This window comes from Acartia tonsa, chromosome 13 (assembly GCF_053477335.1).
Source record: "Acartia tonsa isolate MP-2025a chromosome 13, ASM5347733v1, whole genome shotgun sequence".
NCBI classification, from domain to species: Eukaryota; Metazoa; Arthropoda; class Copepoda; order Calanoida; family Acartiidae; genus Acartia; species Acartia tonsa.
Window position 1 is genome coordinate 43,240,864 of NC_137272.1, and position 27,320 is coordinate 43,268,183.

Below are 27,320 nucleotides of genomic sequence, written 5' to 3' on the forward strand. Positions count from 1 at the left end.
TTTAAAATTCTTTTTCGGTCAGAAATGTTTTTAAGGTTAATTTTATCTGTTGCATATCCCCGCTTTGTCTAATTCCGATATGAACCCACCCTAATGTACAATCCTAAGATTAAAACCAATTCTTTGGCACGTGCCTTCGGCATCTCGGGGCTAACAAACTGTCTTTAATCTTATAATTGTACATTTTATATCCGCGGAAAGCTGTTTATAAGACGAAATAGATATTATTTATTTTAAAGAAATTCTTCTACATTTGTTCACATGATTTAACAACAGTTTGATTTTGTCAAAGCCTTCGATGGATTCTAAAATGTAAATATTCTTTTTGAGACTTTCCCTCAAGATTCCCAGTCGAGCTCAAAAATATCCACATAGGGTTAGGAAACAGCTTAATACTTAAAACTTTATCATTTTAAGAGAATAATAATGTTCCAGGACAAACGCAGAAGTTCCAAACGTCGGAGTGGACAAACGGAGTAGGATTGAAATATTATTTTAATTAAGTATTTTTATACACTTTAGGTTAGGTTATGAATATAAAAGAAGCCTCCCGCAGGGGTTAGGCATTTAAAAACCTATAATATACTTTAACATGTTAGGTTAGGTTAATTTTCGACGTATTGGACTTTTGCGTTTGTCCTTGGACCAATGATAATACTTTCCACAAAATTAAAATCTGAATTTGAAATTAAACATAATGTTGGCATAGAACTTATTTGGCTTCCTAACAACATATTTTCTGTTAGATTTAAATATAATCTTCCAGCAGTAAAGCTTCTTTGTATCAAAGGAGTGTTCATCATTATATTTATGTATAGCGTGCCACTATATACCTAACTAGCGGCTTCGCCCCTAGAGGCCTCTAGGGACACATAAAATTTTCAATCGATTTTAAAATCAGCTATTTACCAAAAATGTTTTAGCTAATTGCAAAAATGTCCACAGGGCAGCGTTTATTTTATTTTTTCTCTCAATTTTTGTCGATTTCTCTGGGGAGGGTGGTAGTACCCTCCCCCAATAAACCTTCCAGGGACCTATGAGAAGCTACCCTGTTAACCAAAACCCAAAAAGGGGGGCAGGGAGGTGCTTTACTAGGCACTTTTAGGCAAAACAACCAAAAGTAACAGGGATTGGTCAGTTGAAGAAAACAATATATTTTAAATTCCTGTGTTTCTTATATCCAAGTATCTTTTTAGTTTGTTTTCAGATGACATAAAAGCACAGAATAAAAACAAAAATATTAAAAATGGCGACTGCTGTGGTAGATGGTAAAAAATCTGAATTTAGTAAGGTGAGATTACACGAATAAGGCTTCCCTGTAAAGACAAACATAAATTAATTTTTAGGTCTTATTTTGTTAAATATTTTGCTAATGAAGACGCGTCCAAATGTCTTAAACACTTGTAACCTTTGATTTTACAACCTTTGTCTGTAAAATAAAGGTACTAAGAAAGAGAGGTAATGTCTGATTGAGCCAATAGGAGAATCGCATCGGTACATACATTTAATCTTATTGGATGAAATTGTGTACACATTTTGTTACGAACGCATGTTTTTTTTTTCATTTCATACATAGATAAAAGTGAGCTGTAAACAGTATATTTTCTTAGTAGAAAGCTTTGCGGAATCAGAATTAATTGCCCAAAAATTTCGTCTTCAATTTGAAAGCTTCAAACGAGGTGGATTCTTTAAAAAAGTTAGGCTGGCTACTCGCTGGTGAGGCAAAATTATTTTTGTGAAAAATCCTCCAAAATCAAATAAAAAAAAATTACAAAAATTAAATAAAATCTTAAAAGGGTTATTAACATATGATTTGTTTAATTTTTGTAGATTTTTAATGTGCTTTTGAATGATTTTTCACAAAAATAACTTTGTCTCACTATCGAGTAGCGAGTCTATAATTTTTTAAGAATCCACATCAGCAAAAGTAAACAATACTTTTGTCTGCTAGAAATGTTCCTTCTTAGATTTGACGAAAAAAAGAGTTCAGAATATGCTTCTATTCTTATATTTCTTTTGTCTGTAAGTCCTAACTGAGCATTGTGATTGGTATCTTTACGGCCAAAGGCATTCCGCTCACTATCACTATTAGTTAGCTGGACCAAATGTCTCAAAAATCAGCCCTGTGACGTCATAAAAATGAGGGATCTCCCATCTCTTTTTTGGGGGGGTTTCTTTCCCACTTCTCCTCTCATCTCCCTCAATTTTATGACGTCACATGGCTAATTTTTGAGACACTTTATTCCAGCTACAGCAGAAGGTACAATTTTGAACGTCTCAAGTATGACGTGGTGTGACACTAGAGCTGGATCTTTAAATCATTTCAATGGTGCGCCAAATCGGGGTGCGCCGAATTTCAGCCAATCACAGCGCGGCATTTCGTAAAATGCTGTGCTCTCATTGGTGGAAAGTTGGTTCACCCCGATTTGGCGCACCATTGAAATGATTTAAAGATCCAGCTTAGGTTGCACGTTTCTGTTTATGGTCTAGTATTTCCTTGTTTTAGATCATTTTATGATCGATTATGATTGATACAGGTTTACCTACACTATTGTTTTCAAGTTTACAATTTCTTTTCCAGTATATTAATATCCGCTGAATAATCGGTTCTTGGCCACATAGGCGTCCAAGGGGGGGGGGGGTAATGGGGCGATTACCCCCCCCCCCCCCCAAATTTTTTTCATTTTACCCCCCCCCCCCCCCCCATTTAAAATTTACCCCTACCCTGTTAACCCGTGCCTTCGGCCATCAGGGTTTTAATCTTATAATTTTTCATTTTAACATCTGCGGAAAGCTGTCTGTAATACAATGCAATAAATAAATATTCTAACATTTTTTGTAAAATATAAGATATGTTACAATAACAAATTAATTTTTTTCACAAAATTTTTTAAGCTTTTCATAAAAGTTAGCATATGAATACGATTTTTACTGCAAACTTATATCAGAGATCTTAATGGATAAGACATTGGATGATAAATTAGTGTACAAATGATCAAAGTATTAAAAATAAAATTGCCCTTTCTGTAAATTGAAATTTTCAGTTAAAAAGTTTAAAGAGATTAAAAATGATGCTGTGAGTATTTGTGCAAAAAATATGACGTAACAAAAAAAATTAGCCAATGAGAGGCCACTATAAATTTTACCATTAGTCAATAACGGCCTCTCATTGGCTAATTTTTTTTGTTACGTTATGTTTTTTGCACCAATACTCACAGCGTCATTAAAAATATCAAATTCTTTTAAGCCAACCAAGGAAAGATTGTGTTTAAACTTTGGGTACCAGTGTGATGTATAGTCCCTTTCTTCCTGATTTAAGAGCAATGCATGTATTTTATAGTTTAGCTTTTAGTTCTTGTGTCAACCGTTTCGGAGCAAGACATTGCTCTGCAACACGACACGAACATAAAAGTGAACAGTTGTCTTAATATTAATATTATTATTGTATGTTAATCTTGTCTTGAATTAATACACTTTATAAGAATATTTAGCTGTTTGTTCTTGCTATTACTACACGTCATTTTGGCGCAGTAGTGTAGTACGAATCTATAGCTCAGATTTTCTTTTAATTGTATTATTTCTTTGCTTTTGGTTTTTGTTCAGGATATTTGTAGTGACCAGGATGGACATTTCTGAATGGAGGAAGATGTCTCAGGTGGAGAAGGATGAGTACATGATTACTTTTTGGGGTACGGTCAAGAATGAGATTCATGCTATTGGGACTAAAATTGATAATGTGGCGGCGGAGCTGGGTGGGCGTATAGCGCCACTGGAGACGAAAATTCAAGAGTTGACGGATAATGTTGATACTAATGTTACTGCGGTTACTGGACTGGCTACTCGGATGGACGATTTAGAAGATCGTCTTAATAAGGTGGTGGAGCCTAGTGTTGATAATGATATCAAGACTGAGAATGTGACCGTTGTGGATGAGTTTATGACTGGCCAGCAGCGAATTCTTGAAAAGATTGCCCAGCAGAATAGTTTGAATGACCAGCAGAATGGTTCGAATACCCAGCAGAATGGGTCGAATAACCAGCAGAATACCCAGCAGAATGGGTCGAATAACCAGCAGAATGGTTTAAATAACTCTATGCCGTGGCAGAGGACGGCTGGTGGATCTGGAGGATTTGGAGGATCAGAAGAGAAGCCTAAATTGTTTGCTGGTGGTTCTCGGCCTATTTTTGGTGGTATGCAGGGAAATGAAGATAAGATCATAAAACTTTGGGAATTGTCTAGAGTTGATGCTGTGGATAATATCTATAATGGAGTTCTCATGTGGTGGCCAGCCCTTTCTGAGGTTGATGCGGAGGATTTTAATGCGCTCAATTTTTTTGAAGCTGGACTGAGTGATTCGCAGGTTAGTTGGTGTAAATCTCTTGTTTATGTACCAGATAGATCTCTGTATGTTTCGCAGGGGGAGGAGAATGTGCATAGGTACAATGAAACGTGTGCTAAACTTGATGATCAGTTCAGAAAAAATGCGCCTGAATTTGCGGTTGACGATGATGTGATTTTCTTTGATGATTATTTGGAGAGATTTTGGATGACTACTAGACGTTATCATATGACTAATCATCAAGTGTGTAAGGAAATTTTGTTTGATAAATGTGTGGGTGTAAGAACCGCTTGTGGTTATACACTAAAACCTGCTGATATGGAGAATAGACAATTAACATTAAAGGGGTACTTGTGTAAGATGCGAGAGACATTTTTACCACCCGACATGAAAAATGTGTGTAAAGATGCGTATTTGAGTGTTAAGCAACATGAGAATGATAAGATTGATGCATTTTTTGATAAGATACTATCTTTCTGGAAACGTGCGTATCCGAAACCAACTGATGATATGTTCATGGATTTCTATTCTCAAGTGTGTAATGTGGTTTTATCTCCACTTTTGGCTAATCAGATGCGTCAATTTGCGTTGGATTTGGAGCGTGACGGACAAGTGCGAATGATAACGAAGTTTCGGACAGAGTTAATAGTTAAAGCACAATTGATTGTTAAAGGGCTACAATTTAATCAAATTTCAGGGTCAATGGCTAAAGGATGTACAACAAACCAGATGGCTTTGGCTAAGACGATGGTTGGTGGCGTTGGTTCCAAGTCAAATCCTGTAACTATTGATCAGGTTAGTGATGAAGATAATTTGTCATATGAAATAAATCAATGTGAAATTGATTTAGCTGATGAATTTGGTGGACCAGCTGAACTTATTCCTTTAATTGGCGCAATTCAAGGTGGTTTTATTTGTTATTATTGCAACAGAAAGGGTCACATGATGAGGGATTGTTTTGATATTAGAGATAAAAAGTTGCCTAATCCTAAAGGAAAATACTTTTTGCGGTGGGGAAACAAGCCTTTTGTTCCTTATAAGACGGGGCAAAAGAGTTTTAAAAAGAATGAAAATAGTATGGATAAAAAGAAATTGGTTGGTGAAATTGAAGGAGAGGTGAAAGAAGGGGAGGATACGAAGGAGGTGGCGCATGTCGATGGTTTAGGGGCAAGCGATTATGAAGACGATCTTGTAGCGGAAGTCGAGGCATGGAATAATGCTATTATAGATGACATTTTATGGTTTTAATGTTTTGAATGTATTATAATCATAAAACCTTATTCCATTTTCTACTTGTTACGCGGCATTGTTTTGATTTATGCGCATTGTAAATAAACAACAACAAAACAAAATTAATGATAAAGAGTGAACGAAGCAACTCTAATTTTGTGATAATTTATTTTGATGGTTTATTTTGAATTATGAAAAGATAACATATTGTTTATAAGCCTATATGAAATTATGAGATTATGTTATAATGGAAATCAAAATAATTAATTTAGTTTTTGATTATGTTTTGTTGAAATTAGGAAAATTCATTTTTGTTTCAGACTGTTGTGGAGTCTAACAGAGATAAGAATAATAAAAAAGTGAAAATGAAAAACGAATTAGGAATACAATTTTGTAAAATTGCTATTGAAAAATATTAAATTGAATTTTAAATTGAATTAAATTTGATAAAAATGTGAAATTAGATATTTGAAAAGTATTAAATTTTGATGAAATGTGGAAAATTGTTTTAAAAGATGAGTCAGTTATTGTGATTTAAAGTATTCGATTTTAAAACAATTATATTGCGATTTAGTAATGTTGATTCAGCAAAATTTTTAATGAAGTTTAGAATTTCATGAAGCAAAATTGTTATAATGCATTAGATATAATCGTGGAGAAGTCTCTTTCTATGAAGGAAGGGAGGGGCTGTCTCTCGGAGCTGGTATGCACAAATATGGTGGAGCTGTCTCTTTTGTTGGAGGAGAAAGGGGGAGTGAACATATTTGCAACGAAGATTGCACTACCTCTCAGAGTTGGTATGCGCAGATATGGGGGAGCTGTCTCTTTTGTTTGAGAAAAAGGGGGAGTGACCATATTTGCAAAGAAATTTGCACTATCTCTCAGAGCTGGTATGCGCAAAATGGGGTGGTGTATAGAGGTAGCTGCAATGATTATCGGGCGTGGAGCGCGCCATGCGCAGAAAATTGAGCTGCGCAGAGAAGCAAAGCTGCGCAAGAAGGTGCTCTCAGGTATTGAGATATATAGTTAGTTGAATTTCGACTTTTAAACCTTTTATACATCTCAGTTTTAATCTGACAATAATAGTTTTGTTAGGTAATATTTTATTGAATTTCAAAAGAATTGAACTTATGGTATTTGGAAAGATTAATTTGCTTGGTGATTGATAATATTTGATCATGTCATATTTCTTAATACAACTTCTTTTATTGTGTTACAAGTTTATTTGTTCAGTGAAAACATTTATTTATGGCATCTAAAATAATTGTATTTTATTTTAGATTGGCTGAGAAGAGTGTTTGTGGTGATTGGGAGATACTGTCATCATTATTTATTTGATGGTGAGTGGTTAAGATTTTGTTTCATGTTGTTAACATTTGATTACCATTATATATATATATATTGCTGTTCGAAAAATAGTCTTGTAAAATTTGTTATATATATATTAATATCGATATTAATTCTTATGTACAGTGATTTATCCATCAATTGGCATCTAAAAGTTTGTAATATTTTAGATTGGTCGGAGAGAAGTTTTACTGATTGTGGATTAACAAATAGTTTGGGGAGTTTCTGTTGGCCGGAGAGAAGTCTTGTTGATTGTGGATTAAGAGATATTTTGGACGTTTCTGTTGGTGGATGAAATATTGTCGGTGAGTGAATTGTTTTATTCAGTTATTTTGTTATTTGTTGTAGACAGATAGATAGTTATTTGATAGACAATTGGATAGTTACAACCTCATAACTGTTGGTGTTAGTTAGATAGCTGTTTTATAAGTTTCATGAAGATTCTGAGATGGCGGCTGGAGCGGCTGAAGTCTATGTTCCAACAAAGATTGGTGGCATGGAAATCCTGACTTTAATTGATAGCGGCAATGCAAGAGGCTGCCTGATATCTCAAGTGTTGGCTAGAAAGCTTGATTGTGTGATTGAAGAAACGGATTCGAAAGCAACAGGCGTGCAGGGTTCCAGCATCAAGATTGATGGTGTTGTTCGGAATGTTGAATTTCAGATTGGAGGTCACAGTTTTCAAGAAGATTGCTTTGTTATTTCCGGCATGACTGTACCTATGAACCTAGGCAGTTATTGGCTGAACAAAAATAACGTGAAGACGATATTTGCCAAAGACGGCAACAGGATTGAGATGCATGGAATCAGTGTGAATTTAGTAGCTAAACGGAAAATTGTAGTGAAGAATTTGGTTCATACAGTTTTGGAAAAAATGGAGAAAGCAAGAACTAAGAAACCTGAGATTAATGTAGCTGAGTTACAAGACCAAAAATGGATTTGCTCATTGAAAAATCGAACAGAAATTCCTGCATTGAGTACAGTGGTGGTAGAAGTTTCAACTAAGGGAAATATGCCTGAAGGACAGTTGTGTTATATAGCTCCTAGACAAGGTTACTGTAGCCGAAACAACTTGTTGATAAACGAAGGAATTACTGAGGTGGGAAAGAACGGTAAAATTATGACTAAAATCACGAATTTTGAAACTGTTAAGAAATCTGTTCCTGCTGGTACTTTGGTTGGAAATTTGTTTTTGGCAGAGAAGATAGCAATGCTGCAAGAGAACAGAGTTAAAGAAGATGTGTCAACAACATTAAAGAAGATTCGTTTTATTAAAGATAAATTGAAGTTGGATAAAGTTCCGTTTTTAAAAGATAATGTTTCTTTGAAAGGAAGAATAGTTGGTTTGTTTTTAAAGAATTTCAAGGCGTTATCGATTGATCCTACGGATATTGGATCTTGTACTTTGGAGGAGTATGATATTCAGTTGGTTCCTGGAGCTCAACCTTTCAAGAATAGGATGATTAGACTCAATCCTCATCATGCAGAGAAACTAAAAGAACAGATTGATTTATGGTTGGAAACAGATGTGATAGAAGAATGTAATTCACCGTTTAATTCTGGAATTTTTGCTGTTAAGAAGAAGGTTGGAAATACTAACGAGGTGAAAGTCCGTTTTGTCCTGGACTACCGCTCGTTAAATGAGATAACTGAGAAGATCTGTTACCCTTTGCCTAATATTGGTGAGCTATTTGACAAACTTGGAGGAAAGAAGATTTTTACGTCCATTGACCTAACTTCAGCGTATAATTCAATGCATTTGAAGGAATCTGTCAGGAAATATACAGCATTTTGTTCTAATGGACGGCAATATTGCTTCAAGAGGCTTCCGTTTGGATTGACCAATGCTCCAAGTGCATTTGTAAAGTTGATGGATAGAGTAATGGATTTGAGTCCTGAATTAAGGGCATTTTGCCTAGTTTATTTGGACGATGTTCTTGTATATAGTATGAATGTGGAGGAACATCTGGAGCATTTGAATACTCTACTACGAACATTCTGTGAAGCAGGCCTCAAGATTAATCTTGGAAAATGTACATTGTTTGCAGAGGAAGTGAAATTTCTGGGCCATATTATTAATGCAGAAGGCATATTTATGGACCAAGCATATATTGAAAAGATTAAGAATTGGCCAGTACCTGAAACAGGTAAAGATATTCAAAGATTTACTGGTTTCATAAATTATTATGGTTCATATTTCAAGAATTTTTCTGATATTACGGCACCATTGAACAAATTCAGAAACAGTAGTAAAATAGAATGGGATGAAAAAAGTATGGAAGCCTTTACAAAGACTAGAGAATTGTTCTGTGAAGAAATAAGTAAATCGTTCCCGGATTGGAGGATGGAGGCTGAACCATTTGTGTTGGATACAGATTGGTCATCTACAGCTATGTCTGCGGTGTTAAGTCAAAAACAAAATGGACAAGAGAAGATGATATCGTGTTGGTCACGTGTTTGTTCAACTCATGAAGCCAATTATGCAGCACATAAAGGAGAATTATGTGCATTAGTAAATGCTGTTGAAAGATTTGAATGTTATTTGAGACACAAGAAGTTTATCGTGAGAACTGATTCAGCTGCACTGAAACATCTATCTACTTGGAGGCAGAACGGATATTTTGTTGGTCTCACCATAAGGTGGATAAACTTTTTATCCACCTTCAGTTATGAGGTTGTACATAGGCAGGGCAAGATGCATACTAATGTTGATATATTGTCACGTACTGCATTAAAGGATAGTAAAGATAGGATATCTAAATTATCGACAGACGAACAAGGAGAGTTAATATTGGATACTGTATATCAATTGGAAGATCCTAAATTATGTCTAATTGCAGGAATTGGAGCAGAGACGGCCAGTCAGATATCATCCAGATTGAAGGCGAGAGAATTTAGTCGTAGCCTGGAGAAGGATCCTGTTTTAGTTGAGGTGAGGAAATTTATTGTAAATAATGTCAAACCTACGTCCAGAGAATTGTCTCAAATGCCTTATCGTGGTAAACAAATATTAAGATTTTTTGAACATTTGAGTTATAAAGATGGTTTAATTATCTTGACTTCACCTATGCGGCTCCAGAAAGAATTTCAATTTATTGAACGGGTAGTGGTACCTATTGGAATGTACAATAAAGTTTTCTTGTTAGCTCATGCAGATGTTACAGCGGGGCATAGAGGTTATTTGGAAACTTTGAGCAGGATTAATCGTCACTTCATTTTTCCCTATGTGTCTAAATATGTAGCGGCGGCAGTTGCAAATTGTGTCATTTGTTTGAATAGACGTAAAAAACCTAAACATAATCATAATATAGAATTTTCTCCTTTGGCTGGGGAAGCTATGGCAGAGTTGGCCATAGATGCTTTAGGTCCTTTGAATGAGTGTGAATATAATGGAGTCATTTGTAAGCACATTTTAATAGTAGTTGACAGTTGTACTAGATATGTGTGGTTGTTTGCTATTGAGGATGTTAAAGCTGAAACAATTATTGAATGTTTGAAGTTTAATTTATTTTCTGTTTGGGGACTATGCGAGAGAATCAGGACTGACAATGCACAAAGTTTCAAATCAAAAGTTTTTAGGGAAGTTTGTTTAAGGTTGGGAATTGAACAAATTTTTATCCCTCCAAGATCAGCAAATTCGAATTACAGTGAAAGATACAACCAATCGGTGTATTCGTTTCTTAAGACTGATTTACGTTTTCAAGATGGAGATTGGGCTTATAAACTTAAAGCTACACAATTTTGTATGAACACTTCTTTCAATCGGAGGTTAGGATGTTCCCCGTATTTTAAGATGTTTCTAAGAAACCCTAAGCTTCCACTTGACTCATTTGATCCGTTAACCCGCTCGAAAATTAAACATATGAATTTTTCAGAGTTATTGGAGTGCCTTGACAAAAATTGGAGAAGTGGACAAGAAAGAACTGAGAAGTATTTACAGGTAGAAAATACAGAAAGGATAGGTCGGCCGATAGCTATAAATTCCTATTGTTATATTTTTTATGACGTCACAACGATTGGTGTAGCTCGTAAACTCTGCTCGCTATGGGTGGGTCCGTGTCTAGTGACAAAAGTAATTTCTGATAGTTTATTCGAGGTTCAACCCCTAGAAAAGTGTAGATTGAAAGACAAAGGGGTAAGAATTGTACCAAGAGATAAAATATATGTTATTGAGAGTACTTTAGACTTGACTCCAGATGAAAAGATTGACTTAGTGATTACAGATGAGTTTTTTTCTGTGGATAATACCTTGAAAGTAAACTATGACTTTCCCAATACTTTAAGAAATTTAACTTGTTCAGGCGTTTCTGAAGAGGAGAATAGTTGTGGCGCTAGTCCAGAGGTGGTTGGAAGGCGGAAGGATGGACAGGTAACACCAGATTTTTTGGAGAAATCTTTTTTGGGTGTTGGGTTGTCACAGCAAAGGTCAAATGTATCTCAGGATAATGAAAATTTAGATGATTTAGTTGAGGATCTTAGTGATACTTTGGAAAGTACTCATATTTCTGATAGTGTAGATTCGAATGATATGACTGACAAAACTAAGTTAGACTCTACATATTCTACTATTAGTAAGGATAGTGTTTTTCATGGAGATTATGCCTCTGATAATAGTTTAGTAGACAACAGTTTGGGTGTAGAGGATGTTAACATGGAATCTGCTAGAGAGTTAGAGTCTCGGATGAGTATTTTAGAGGACACTTTTCCAAAACTGCAAAGTAAAATTGTAAACTTGGAACAATGAAGGGGGAGTGTTAAACGAGGTAGAGATGTTGAGGAGGATGAATTAGATAGATCGTTAGATAATGCAAAATTGCAAAAAATGTCTGAGACTATTCCTGTTAAAGGTCGTCCTAAAGGTTCTACAAATGAAGTACAATTACAAAAATTGGAAGAGGATAGACAAAACAGAGAAAAAGACAGATTAGAACGTTATTCAGTAGCAGATGTAGTAACTAGGAACCTCGCAAAATTGATTAAAAAATAATATTTGTAATAATTTGTATAATATTTGCAGGAGAAGAGATTACCACGAAAACCGTAGGGAGCGTGATGACAAGAGAGGAAGCGGCGGTGGTGATAGACATGACCGGAATAGACGAGATGGAGATCGTGGTATGCGCAAGAGGTCGCCTGACGCTTGTAGTTCAAAGAGTGGACGTGCTGGACCAGTACCTGTGAAGAAATCCAAGGATGATAGAGGAGTCAGGTACTTGGATATTTTGTTATTTGTTGTTGTGATGCAGGTTTATTGTTTGATTGTTGTTGGTGGTATGTATACGTCACAGGATCCACGGTTAGCAGCTTATGATTGTTCTCAAATAAGTAATGTTGAACTTAGATCAGCTGCCTGTTTGCATGATAGGATGGAACCGGTCAGATCTGTGGAATTATTGGGGTTAGCAGAAACCGATTTTATACTGTCAGAAGCCATTAGTTGTGAGGTTAGACTAAAATTGGAGCGCTGGTTTTGCGGTACCGCGAGTCATGTGCACGTACTAGACGTGCCACATGAAAAACAGGTAGAGTTGAGTATGGACGAATGTAGAAGGATTTTTCATTCTGGCAAGTATCAGCATGATGGTATTAGTTTTAAAGTAAACATAGACTTGCCAACTGTTCACAGTTTCACAGTTAATGGAACATTGTCACCTTTCTGGGATGTTGGTGGTGAAAATATTCAATGCAAGACACTGGGAATATACGCGCACAATATGTGGTTCAATTTAGGTTTTGCTGTTGGGACTTTGCATATTTTAGTAAAAAATACACCCGTTTTGATCAAGGGAAATGTTGTTATGGATTATGATAAAAAGACGATTGTGGCGAATTTTGAAGATAATCATTTGTGGGCAACATCAACTTCTCCATATTTTCCGTATGTAGTACGAAAACCGGCCAGTAATTTTAAGGTAGTTTTTCAAGATACATTCAATTTAACTACGTGGAATGAACAACTTTTTGTTTCTAACTTGGAAAGGAATATTTTAGTTAAAATTATGGGAACAGAGAAACTTACTTTGCAGCATCTGGATTTCAACATTTTTGTAACAGAATTGGAGGGTATCAAGTTTTTAGAGGAACCGAAGGCGGCTGTTAGAAGTTATTTTGGGGATTTGTTAAAACAGGAAGCTAGATTTGATTTGAATGCTATGTTTTTGGCTAGCAGAGAAAGGAATGAGAGGATGATGGAACTTTTTAGTATTTCTAGATGTGCTCAAACAGAAGTTAGATCAAATGTACAGATGCATCATGGGTTCAGAATTATATACCTGGGAGAAATTGCTAAGTATGAAAAGTGTACAGCGGTTGAAATTCCAGTAAAGTTAGGTGTGGATTATGGATGTGCAGTAGGACATTTGATGGTGGATTATAAAGGTGAGACAGTTGGAATACAAGAATATAGTAGAATGATTGTTGCAGTAGAGGATATAAAATTGTTAAATTGTTCGCAAAGTCCGGTATTTTTGAAGTTGACAGCTAATTTGTTCCTTGGGAATCAGGGGCAGGGACTCGAACTTCTGCACATTGCCAATGAAAAATCAGAACATGTGGGACAAAAGATTTTTCTGAACGATGAAAAGGTGTTTATTGCTGATTTTAATAAGACTATTAAATATCAGGGATTAGAGGATTTTGAGGATTTTAATGGACAAGCTTCTAAGTTGGATTTTGTTGATCATAAGTTGTCATTTTTCGAACAGGTTACAGGTCCTTGGTTTGGTTTAGAACATTTGTTCAAAGATATATTACCATTGTTTGCCAAGTTTGTTTTGATTGTGTTAATGTTGTTGTTAGGTATAATTCCTATGTTGGCATTGTTGTATTGTTGTTGTTCATGGTGTCATAAAAAAAGATTTACTGAGGAAGAATTTAATGCTAGGTCTTAAATTCTTATGCTGAAATTTAATTATATTGTATTTTTGCAGGTTGGTTACGGTGGCAACAATGAATCAAAAGATATTGAGCAATGAAGAAGATGGCCGCCACAAACAATCTGTCAATGAAGGAAATCAAGTCAAACCTGGTCTACCGGTATCTGCATTGGTTAGCAACTCTGCATCTCGGCTGGTGTTGGTAATGTCGCGCGTTGAGCTGCCCACGTTGAGTGTGGGCAGGGCGACGAGGAACATATTTTTGAGCAGTGAGGACATGCCACTGGCAGATTTAGCTCGTCTTATTGATAATGAACCAAGGTTTAAGTTGAATTTAGTAAACATGTTATCGGTGCAGTTAGAGATGGGGAGATGCATCAACTCCATAGACTGGCCTGTGGACAGGATCCCTATCTTTACCAGCCAGAATTCAAGACACCTCAACCTGATGGCGGCTGGTGAGCATTCTAAAGCTATAAACAGAAAGTTGTCATGGAACGAGACAACTAGTTTGAATAAGTTGAGTGCAACCATATTTCTCTCTAAGCTTGTTTGCGAAATTTTACCAAGTTTGGTGTTGCTTGCTAAGATTGAATACCTGGATGGAGATGAGAGAAAAAGCTGTCAAACGTTGGGCGAATTGTTACCCATAATCAAACATATGGGGGAACTTGAGGATTGGCATCAACTTTCAAAAATTGACGTCATACCTGCAGATGGTAAAATGAGCCTTCAGACGGTGTTGAGAACGGTGGGTAATAGCGTTGATCTGAGGTTGAAGACGCAGGTTGTGTCAGCTATCCGGCTCCTGGCACATTGGAAAGATGTCGTGAATAAAGTAAGCTTTATTCTGAAGCAAATGCCATCCACAACTTTGTTCGAGTTACAGAAAGATTGGCTTGATGGAAAGTCTGAACAGGATTTGAGTGCTAAAGTGTTTATTGACTCTATTCAGGTGAATGAATACATGAACTTATCAGTCTACATTCCACGCATTGTAAATGTGAATTCGGTGAGTTTAATCACCAGTGGAGAGATGCCAGCTGAGATACGTTATGTTAGATTGGATGGTCAAAGAGAAATAATTGATAACCTGGTGAGTGCCACATATGCAGGTAGTCTGTTGAATGATAAAGTAGACGCAAGAGTTTTGACCTGGGAAATGCAGATGCGCTGCAAGCGTCTCCGTCCGACTCTAGCCAAGCAGATATTGTTATGTGATCCAGATACCACTTTAGAGAATGTAGTAAAGGAAATTAGATTGGAGTTGGATGGAAAAGTTTATACAAGTTTGTTGACAACCAATATTGAGTGGAAGTTTAATCCTGAACACAAAGTAAATGAGTGGTTCGAAGGTGATTTCAAATTGGTTACTCGGTTTGGGGATCCTGTTTGTGTTCAGATGGATCAGCCCTTAAATCCGAACATTCCTGTTTGTCTGGACCTTGAATTGTCAAATCAGCAATGGCGTGTTGATGAACAAGTGAGGGAGGAAATGAGGATGGAACACACGCCTGGAATATTGATGATGCTTGATAAATTTGGAGAGGAGGTTAGTCGTAAGCATCAAAAGATTTTGGATAATCAGGAGGAGGTTGATAACGTTGCAACCTCGATTTCGGTTGCGGTTACTAGTGGATTTGAAAGATGTTTTCATATGCTTGGTGATACTGAGGCAAGGATGTCTCAAGACGGCTTGTGTGATGAGACCGCAAAACCTGGAGTGAATGATGATGAAGCTATCATGCCCATGGATATTGAAGAATCTGGCAAGAAGAGCAGAACATCTGGAAAAAGAAAGTAATAATTATAGTTATGTGTATTAATTCATATTTTATTTTATTTTATGTATTTAATATTTGTTGAGGCAGTAGTAGTCTCAAAAAGTTTAAAATTAATGTTTCATATTAATGCTCTATAATACCATGCTTAAATCTGATGGTTATATGTTAACCAATGTTATTTTTATATCATGTATTTATGATAACTATGTAATTAATGCATTAGGTGTTAATCAATGCATTTTTCAATGATTATATGTTAATCAATGTTTTTTTCTTAAAAAAATATTAAAAAGAAAAAAAAAAAACACAAAAAAGAGTTCTAAGGAACCAAAATAAATAAAAAAAAATGTATACGAAGTGTTTAAAGATCTGGAATAAAAATATATATAAAAAACAAAAAAAAAAATATGGCAGGTGTCATACCAGATCAACTATTATCTATTTAATAAGCGTTCAACGCTACTTATAATATATCTATGATAATTAACATGTAAAAACCTATTGTTATATTTAATCTGAAATATTACAGTTTGAAATCCAGGTTCATGTTAAAGCCAGGGAGAAATGTGATGTATAGTCCCTTTCTTCCTGATTTAAGAGCAATGCATGTATTTTATAGTTTAGCTTTTAGTTCTTGTGTCAACCGTTTCGGAGCAAGACATTGCTCTGCAACACGACACGAACATAAAAGTGAACAGTTGTCTTAATATTAATATTATTATTGTATGTTAATCTTGTCTTGAATTAATACACTTTATAAGAATATTTAGCTGTTTGTTCTTGCTATTACTACACGTCACCAGCATAATTTACAATCCTATGACCCCTCCCTTCTTCCATGAGAATTATAGTTTGCACATTATTTCTCCATCCCAGGATTATACCTTATGTGCAAATAGAGAAAATATATTGGCAAAAAAGGATAAGGGCGTGCAAACAATTTGAGATTAAGGGTTTGGGAGGGCATTCAAAATAGGTAAACTTTTCTTTAAAAAGAAAAAGGTTCTATACCGCAAGAAGCCTACCGAGCACCGACACACCTCCTCCCTGAATTTACAAAAATAAAGAGAAATGAGGGTTAGCTTTTTTCCTAATCTTACCCAATATAATTTAACCTAACCTGACCCGCAGTAATAAAAAATACGGAAAAAGACCAAATTAGGTCAAAAGTGATCCATGCAACGTCATAAAAATTAGGGATTATCTATCTCTTTTTTAGGGGTTTTCTTTCCCACTTCTCCTCTCAGCTCCCGCATACATACCGCCTCCCTCTTTATTTTCAATTTCAAAATTGAGAGGCGGGTTCAGTGCTCGACAGGGCACTTTGAGGGAAATTGTCAAAGAAAATGTTAAACCAAGAATGTGGTTTTGTTTGGATTAAGTCTGGACAAAAATAAGATTATCTCAGAATCACGCAAACTCACAGATTTAGGGGATATTCTATTATTTAAGGTAGTAAGCTATTTTTTTGTCTCTAAAGAAGGATTTCGCTAACCGCTGAACTGATAAGGTTCTCCTTTACAGTGAAGCTTCTGATAGGTCCTGAGATGGTTCTAGGCTATTTTATTCTGATAATTAAGTCTTGGTATGGTTTTAGGCTTTTTTTGGTCCTTCTACATTCCTTAAATCATAATAGCCCCAAGAAGCTAGGGGCGAATCTGCTAGTATTATATAAAGTAGTAAGGTTTTTTTGTTTGAAGCTTAAGATCATAGAAAATACTGGTCCCAATTGGTTGTATTTTTAAGGGAGGCTTTATAAATGTTTTGAATGGTATTATGCAATTTACACGTCCTACCCTAGATACTAGGGGTGCAACCGCTTGTATAGAAGAACATGAATATGTCTGCCTGTCTGTCAGGCCGTCCTAATGAATCTTAAAAACTCTTCCCCCCCCCCCCCCTCGGCAAAAATTGTTCTTTTTTAGGTTAACGATGTAGCGGAATTTATTTTTCCAACTAGCATAAACTTTAAGTGGTTATATGTCCCACCTATAGGGCGAAGCACAAGTAATTACATAAATTAACAAACATCATATTTTGCCCTCGATATTTACCAGCTACAAGAGGTAGAATTTAAGAATTAAGGGTAATTTAAATTTTTCTACCTTTGTCTCATCCCTGTATACCAGCGCAAATTCAATCTGAAGTAAGCTCTTTTTTGTAGTGTAGCTACTCTATAATTCAAAATATCCCTCCATCGGTCCGTATATCTGTAAGAAACGGTATTGGAGATTGGAGAAACATGATTTTCCAGAACATACTCTTAAAGTTAAAGACATAAAAATTCTATATTGAACTTTATTCGACTTGTATTAATGCTTAAATTATTAAATAAGAGCTAGGTGTATTTTTTTTTTGAATGTTATTAAAAATAGATTGCTGAATTTTATAATTGAATTATGAAATAATCAATTAGTATTAATTGTAACAACAGTAGAATCAAATTGTAAATGAATCAAGTCCAATATCTTTATATTTTTCTAAAATCAACACATTATAGTTTATTTATACATGTACTATAGATTCTAAAAGTTAAACCAAGATGAAAAAAATAGAGTGTAGGATATTTATAATTTACATCGACACAATATCCAGCGCTACCTCTAGAACATTCAGGGACTTTAAGGGATAAGACAATGGACGATAAATTGATATACGTCTCCAACGATGATTAAAAAAAGATTAATCCTTCTGTAGATTATATATAATTATTAAAAAATAAAATTCACTAAAAGTATCCAAAGTTTTGAGGCAACGAATAAGATATCGTGGATAAAAAACTTTGGGTACCAGAGTATTTTAGTGTCCAATGTCCCCTCCCTCCCCAGAATTATGTATGTCCTTATTTAATAATTACACTCTGTTTTGTTGATTAAAAAACAGAACAAAAGTTTTAAATTAGTTGGCTGGAAGAAAGAAGATAAAAGCTTTAATTCGCATAAAAAACTTGATCCAAAAATAATGTTGGACACAGCAAGCATTTATTTATTTAGGTGGTTTTCCTTAAAACGTCTTGTTAAGCTCAGAACCCCCACCTTTTGAAAAATTAATTAAATATTAAGGGCGGGGGATTGTATATTTTTGGGTTTGTTCATTACTTTAGGTGAGGTTAGGTTTGCTATAATTGGTACTAGTTAGCCGCTCTACTTAATGATTTATTAATGAAATATCTATGTAGGGGGGGGGGGGGTTTAGTTCTCGATAGTTACTTTGTGGGAAAGAACCCATGTATTTATTTATAATAAATGTTTGTTTGCATTATTTATTTATCATTCATGTTGTTTAATTTGCAAATTGTGTTCTAGAGAGCCTAATATATATTCCCTCATTTTGTATATGAATATTTTGTATAATTTTTTAGTTGTTCAAGCACTTTTCATGCTACTTTTCTATGTACTTTTCTATGTACACATTATTAATCTCTCTAAATAGCAAAGCTACTATATAATACCAAATGTTTTCATTCGTCTGAAACTATAGGCAGCATAGGGATTTTATCGTCTGTTATCTAAGATGATGTGGCTGATGTGAGTTCGAAATATTTCTCATGTCAATGGGATCTATTCTACAACTTTTTACAACTATCGGTAATGCAATTCTTAAAATAAAAATGTAGTTTAATCGCCTGCTCTTTTGTATTTTCTTTATTTCTGTAATTGAAAAATTTTTCTTATATTCATTTTGCTGTGTAATTTATTTACTATTTCATATTTTCAATATTATGGAAGTTCTTATACTTTTCTTTTTCTTTATCATTTATGTATTTTATCAAGCCTGGATACTAAATAAATTATGCTAGTTTTTTTTATTGTATCTAACAAGATTTTTTTCAGAAAAAAAAATCATCAAAATAGATTATTAATATCTAAGTATAGTTAAATTCAAAAATGTATCAATATAGCTAGATATGGTAGTCTAGGCCGAGTTAGTTAAGGTTTAGTTAGGTAAGCCTATGCTCTCCGCAGAGACTTCGGGCTTAGTTTTTTTGGGGGGGATTAGTTTTCAATTCATATTCTTATTTGTGGCCTGTGATTTTTATGTGTTTAATATTAGACCAAATTAGGGAATAAATAGTATACGTTTATATTACACATAAATCATTAATTATTTACTTTTGTATTATCTGTAACTAATTGCTTCCACCTTAGTCTCTAGGCGGTGGTGGGTTGCAGGTTCTTTTGTGGTGGATGTAGCACCCAATAGCCTAAAACCTCCGCTGGACAAATATAAAACTTCCCTTAGAAAGACTTTCTGTCACTGATTATTTATTGGAAACGATTGCTTTAATTTGTCAGAGAATAGTTATTTCTCGCATCGTATTATAAACGGCTTTCCGCGGATATAGAATGTACAATTATAAGATTAAAACTAGTTTTTTTAGCCCCGTGGTGCCGAAGGCACCGGCTAAAAAACTGGTTTTAATCTTATGATTGTACATTTCTATATTCGTAGAAAACTGTATATAATACGATGCTAGACATAGTTTTTTCGTTTGGATGAGAACCGGTTCCTATCCACCGGATTCAAATGAATACGAGAAAAAAAATTATATTGTTCAAAGTTAATAAGATCCAATTATTTCTTCCCCTACGTGTATTTTGCTGTAGAAGGTTTTGTTTAGTAAATATTTTTTGTAACTTTGACTTAACAAAAACAGTTGATATACATTTTTTTCTTAAAATCTTGTATAAATCGTGAATTAAAAGCAAAAATAAATCATTCGAGCCGTTTTGAAGGTATATAAGCTGAGATTGAAGTATAAAAATTATACATATATTGAGAAAATGGGTGAAATAGTTGTTTTATTTTTTATGATCCCATTGAACTACTTTTATTTGCATTTTTATAGCTTTTAATCTAGCTGAAAGAAAAAACAACAAAAAACAAGTAAGTCCATTGGTAGCGCAACAATTTTAAAGAGTAATGTTAATTGAGAATTGTGGTTATTTGTCACAGAGAGAGGGGACAATGGGCTGTTTATTACACTAGTCCCCAAAGTTTTAAAATGTGGTTTTCTTAACAACTTTGGGGATTTGAGTGAATTTTGATTAATTGGATCATTAAGTTAAGCGTTCAAACGTTTTAATCACTAATTTTATTCAGAAGGGATAATTTTGTGTAACATCATTGGGGATGTTGTACATCAATTTTTTGGCCATTGTCCTATCCCTTTAGATCTCTGGTTATTTGTGCCCAAAGTGGGTATCCAGTGGAGTAATACCCCTCTATGCCTAGATATATTGGCGGGGGGGAATCTTTCTCCTTTTTAGTAGCGAAGCTAATCTATAATTCACTTTGTCCGTCAGTCAGTCCGTAACGCAATGGGGGAAACGTGATTTTCTCGGCTCCTATTCAAGATAGACAGCTGAAATTTTTAGTGAAGATTCCTATGACATATGCCCATCTAATCTATAATTTTTTTGTCCATATGTCTGTTACTTGGGGTGCTAGATCGATTCCTAGATTTTTAAGTTTTGTGTTATTTTTTCAATTCCTATTCAAGATAGAAGGCTGAAACTTTCAGATATTGATTTATTTTAAATTCAAATTAAGATTTGTTTATTAATTACGGTGCTACATCGATTCCTAGATTTTTAAGTTTTCGTGATTCAAAGGTTGGAGTTGCTTTGCTAGTAATAATTTCTGTTATTATTTAGAAGCTAGAGGGAAAGAAGGAAGTAAAACCCGGGAAGACAGGACACAATGAATACTGCGGGGTCAAGTTTACTGAGCAACAACTTGAAGAGTACAAAGAGGCATTTTCAGGTAGGTTATGATCATTATTGGGACAAAATGTTTTGATTTTTTTCGGCAAGATAAAAGTATGCTTCAATTGCTGTCAAGAATATCTGATTAATACTTGGGGAATAGTTAATAACGTCTTTATCGGTAACTTTACAAAGTGTCTCAAAAATCTAACGTCATAAAAATGAGAATTATCCATCAGAAATGCAGTCAACCAACCCTTTGATTGTACTATCTTTAATTGGTAGTCCTAAATGTAAATGGTAATTAGTCGTGCCTGTTTTGAGCCAAGGCATCTTCCCTACTCTTACTATTAATGTCACTTAATCTGACTTAATAGCAGTAGATACAATTTTTAACGTCTTTAGTTATGCGGTTTTGTCATTTAATGTTTTCAAGAAAGATAACAAGTAAATTTTTCCAGAATATTAAATGGTACATAAAATAAAAAGAAACAATTATTTTTTTCTTTTTTCTTTAAGATGAAGTTCAGAACAGAGAGAAAAAAAGATTTTGACAAAATCAAATTTTCTTCAAAATATTTTAATTTCCTTTTCTTTTTAGCTTTAGAAGGAGCATTTATAAAATTTAGATCTAGAGTAAAAGAGATTTTATAGTAAATTAGTTCCCTTATACAGATGATTGGACCAAACGATACCCCCCCCCCCCCCCTCCTTTATTATTCCTTTTTTAACCTAAAGAAAGGTTGTTTTACCCTTTGCTGGAAGCTCTACTCGTGTGGGGCTCTCTTAACCCTTACTTAATTTATCCTATGAAAACAACTATTTGTCTCGCCCTTCAGTCTCTAAGGGGGCAAATTTTTCCCAAGACCAATACTAAACCTGTCTGAAAATCTGGTCTATCCGTTTAGGAGATCTTAGCGGACATGCACACATACAAAGACACACAACCTACTAATATTTGATTAAGCATAACATATTTTTTGTTCATTTTCAGTTGAGAGCAAATTTTCGTTTGTTCTCATATTTCCTTTGTTTGAAGGCTTAAAAGCTCAGGGTTGGAGGGAGATGACATTGAACTGAAAATTAACACTGTTACCCAAAGTTTTATAACCTTGTTTTCCTTTTGTATTGGCTTAAAACTTTATAGAATTTTAGATGGTTAATTTGTATCTAATAGTGTACAAACTTTTCAACCAATATATTTAATTCACAGAAAGTGTAATATGTAATATATCATTGGAGATGTAAATAAAATACTATAGGCAGAAACTTATATACAGCATTTATTGGGAAGATTAATTTTTGGGCGGTTTCTCTAAAAAAAAGCCTAATTTGTAATGAATAGAAAATAAGGGAAGAGGTTAGTTTTATGTTTGCTACTGTAGAATCAAGTTAGATTAGGACTCCCCAATAGGATTAGGCAATGGCATAGGGGAAAAAAACTACCCCCACCTTGTTTTTAATTCATTCAAGAAATAAAGCGGGGAGGGGGTGGGATTTCATTGCTTTTTTGCACTTTAAGGGGAAAGCACCGATTAATTTGTAGTTCACTGTTCTATCCATATATTCCTGAAGAAATATGAATCCGAATCTTTTATTCATCTCACATTCTTATGCGCTCGCCCTCATTTCAAAATTAAATTTAAAAAATGAAGAATATTATATAATCAAAGCCGGATTTGAGTGCTGATTCTTCCTGACAGACAATAAAACTTTTAGAGAAAGGTTTTATCTATAATACAAAGTAGAATGATGTCTGTCCGTCTGTCCGTCCGTCTGTCCGTCCGTCTGTCCGTCTGAAGCTTAAGATCTTGGTAACCACTGATTCGATCGTATTCTACTCTTCAGGGTATATACATATTGGTCCTGTGGTGGTTTTAAGCTATTTTCTTGGGGGGTGGGACACTCCCACCCCCCCAAAATAAAAAATCCCCCCTCTGATTTTTTTTCTTGCGGGGAAGTTAGATTTTTTTCTTATGGAGAAGTAAGATTTTTTTTCTTATTGAGAAATTAGTTCACATAAAACTACTGGCGGCAGCACCAGTAGTACTTAATTTTTTTTTAATTACCTCTTGGGGCAAAGCCCCTAGAGACTAGGGGCGAAGCCGCTAGTTTATAAATATAGCAATCTTTAGAAGAAAAAAAAATCCAGCGATCATGTCAAATAGAAGCTGTGTAAATCACACATGTATTCCAATTTAAATTTGATATCACCTAGAGCATTACATTCGTAATTACAAAGCTTTATAAAATGTCTTAAAGCATTAGCCGTGTGGTTTCCTTTCCCGCTTCTCTTCTCTTCCCTATTTTTTATGACGTCACCGGCTGAGACACTTTGTAAAGCTTACGTAATTACCGAAGGATTAAGTGAATCTTACGTACGGACTTTCAAATTATATTGTAGCTTCGCAATTTATAAAGCCTTTTACTAGGCACATGATAAACAAAAATTAATTTAAATTTTACATAAATTTTATATATTTTCGCCTTTTGACCTATATATTCTTATCAGATATTTTGCCCTGATATGAAAACAAAATGTCTGGTGGAAAGTTGGGGAACTTAATTCTTAGTAATAGATACCGAGGAGGATCCTTCGCTTTTTTTATGACAACGGTACATAGACATCCAAGGGGGGGGGGGTAAAGGGGTGATTACCCCCCCCCCCCAAATGAAGTTGGTGGCAACCCCAAAATTTTGGATTTTCAATTTTTACCCCCCCCCCCCCAAATAAAAAAAATGCCGCTATGAAGAAAAGAATACCCCCCCCCCACAATTTTTATTTTCAAAATTTTACCACCTCCCAAATAAAAAAGCTTGGACGCCCTTGCAACGTTATGTCCGTATGTCAATCCATCACTTTTTTTGTTAACAATTATAATCTTGATCCGCACAATTACACACAAAACTTGTACAGAGCTGGATCTTTAAATCATTTTAGTGGTGAGCCAGATCGGGGTGCGCCGAATTTCAGCTAATCACATGCGGCATTTCATAAAATGCTGTGCTCTCATTGCATTGCATTGGTGGAAAGTTGGCTCACCACTAAAATGATTTAAAGATCCAGTACAGACTAATAAACATACAAACAGCCTGTCATTATTGTATGTCCTTTAATTCCTTTAAGATCTCGAAGAACACTAAACTGATTGAGTTCTCCGTTTAACATACTATGTAGGGTTCAGGCCCTGCAACAATAGAGCACCTCCTAAAAGGCTGAAAATATGTGGGTTTTCCCCTTAACAATTGAAATCAATGGCAGGTTCGAGTTCAAGAAATAGGTTTGAGTGTGAGCCCCATTTTTATTTATTCTGCAGAAAACATTTCCCTCCTCCGTGGTAAAAGTCGATAATTCTTTCATTTTGAAAACTTTTAAAATGATTAAATAGTTTAAATTTATGTGATGTTTGTAATCTTTAAACTTTAAGGTACAAGGTTAGGTCTATTGAGTACAGGTTAGACCCGTTGGGTTAGGCCCCCCCCCCCCTCATCACTTTATTCTAAAACTAGAGTTTATGCCCCCTAGAGAACTCTTGTTGTTTTTGAGGAGGGGTGAGTTGAATTTAATAACCCAACTTTTTTTTAGATTTTTAAAGTAATTTTTTCATTTTAGTTTTTTTAAAAATAATTTTTGAGGGGGTTAATTTTTTTTTCTAGGGGCGATTTCTTTTGTAAGGGTGGTGGTACCTAACCCTAAAATGATTATAGATCTCCCCGGGACCTAAGAAAAGATATCCTGTAAAAGAGAACCATGTTGGTACAGTGGTTAGCGAGATCCTTTGGTACAGACAAAGAGACAGACAAACATCCTGTAACTTTATTATAAGGGTGTGTGCTCTATAGGCACTTTGAGGGAAAGTTCCATCTCTTTGAAAAAAGTATTTTTTTATGAAAAATGTATAAATTTAAAACAAGGATTACAAAATTCTGAGAATCAGAATATTACTTAACTAAAATATAAAACACTAGCAGCTGTGCTCCTAGCATATTGGGGGGCTCTTTATTAAAAGGGGTATACAATGTACATGGGGCAGCAAAATAGCCTAAAACCATCCGACGGGTTAAATCTAAAATTAAAATAGACTAAAACCTTCCCACGACCTATGAAAAAGCATATTGGTTCAGTGCAGTGGTTTGCGAGTTCCTACGCTACAGACAAAAAACATCTTACTACTTTATATATTAGGATATCTGTTCAATAACTCTTTCAAAATTTGTCAAACTTCTTTTGCTATTGAAATCTTGTAATATTTGTAGTTTGTTGTAAAAGTATTTACTCTTAATGCTGCGCTACTATTGGACATAAATGAACTTGTATTAAACGTTGGAAGAAAAGTGGCAAAAGGGTAGCTTAAAACCATCCAAAGATATAAATTCGAATATAAATAGCTTGGAAACAACCCGAAATATGAAGATTCTGCAAAAGAAAAACTCAATAGTTTCAGTGGGAAGCGAGATCTTAACAGACAAATTAAAAATTCTTACTACTTTATGTATATAATAACTAGCGGCTACGCCCCTAGAGGCCTCTAGTGGCACTTTAAATGTTTGTTTTTTTTATATTTAAAATATTTCTATTTTGCGTTTGACGTTTATGTTTTTGTTGAACTCTCTTTTTAAAATCGAGAATGTAAAATATAATTTAGATTTTTTTATGATTTCTCTTGGGAGGGTGGTGGTACCCTCCCCCAAGAAAATAGTTATAAACCTTCCCGGGATCTATAAGAAGCTACCCTGTTAAGGAGAACCCGATCAGTTGAGCAGTTAGCGAGATCCTTCGTTACAAACAGACAGACATCGTTCTACTTTGTATTATAGATAATAGTTACATTTTTATTTTTATAGTCTGCCTGAAATTGAAACATGTTGAAAACATTATAGTAGCTTCTCTTTATAACAAGTTTGTCTGTTTTAGAGTTTGATATTGACGGAGATGGTACGATAACAACTCAGGTAAAATTTTTAGTAGCACAGCTACTCCATGATTAGGGCACGTCTGTACGTCCCTCTATGGCTCTTTACATGAGGTAATTATACACTGCACTTGATAAACTCTATCACATAAAGTCAATCTATAATACAAAGTAGAACGATGTCTGTCTGTCTGTTTGTTTGTTTGTACCGAAGGATCTCGCTAACCGCTGAACCGATCGGGTTCTCCTTTACAGGGTAGTTTCTTACAGTCACCGAGAACTATTTTCAAAAAATGAAGACTAAAATTAAAATAGTGGGGTCGGCTAAAAAAAAATACCGCCTCCCACAAAAATAAATTTTTTTAAAATTTTTCTTTCTAAAATACTAAAAATTAGGTTGATCAAACCTCTTTGGGCGAAGCCACTAATGAATAATGAATAGCTCAGTTTATAGACAAAAACCTGCCTTTTCTGATAATTTAATGTTAAGCCATTCATGAGATCTTAGATGATAAATAGATAGACAGACAAACTGAAAGACACAGGGGAGTGAGGGAACATTGGGATGTTTATTGAATTTTGATTGGTTGGTTCATTAAATTAAGTGTGCAAAATTTTCAACCACTAATTTAAATCAACAGAAGGGAAAATGTTGTGTATCATCATTTGAGATGTTCATCAATTTATCGGCCATTATCTTATCCCTAAAATCCCTGAATAGAAGAAACGCTGCTACTTTTATTGACACGTTTTTAACAGCAGTTTGATTTTATCAAAGCATTTGATATATTCTTTATTGTCTGTAAATCCAGAAAATTAAATTTATCATAATTCAAAAATGGTGTGAAGAAACCAAAAGTTGAATTTATCCTAAAAGTTAAAATACATATATTTATCAATACAAATTCTTTTCAATTTCCTGTGTTAAAAGTATATAAAAAATATTTCAATTTTGACTCATTTTAATACAATTACGTCATACAATACAAATGACCAATGATAGATCAGTATACATTTTACCATTGGTCAATATAAATGTATATTTTCCTATCATTGTTCATTTGTATTGTATGACGTCATTTTTATTAGGCACTAAATATAATCTGCTTCCTCTTTAACCTTTA

General features: G+C 34.6%; 1 protein-coding gene across 1 annotated transcript in view; it reads left to right on the forward strand.

Moving 5' to 3' along the window:
• The first annotated feature begins 1,194 nt into the window (after positions 1 to 1,194).
• The window catches only part of LOC145304086 (neo-calmodulin-like), a 50,071-nt gene continuing 23,945 nt past the window's right edge, over positions 1,195 to 27,320 (forward strand). The window contains exons 1-3 of the mRNA XM_080145844.1: positions 1,195 to 1,291; positions 21,233 to 21,341; positions 26,199 to 26,236. Coding sequence (XP_080001970.1) covers positions 1,247 to 1,291; positions 21,233 to 21,341; positions 26,199 to 26,236 — 192 coding nt within the window. The 5' untranslated portion in view covers positions 1,195 to 1,246. The remainder of the gene's footprint in view (positions 1,292 to 21,232; positions 21,342 to 26,198; positions 26,237 to 27,320) is intronic.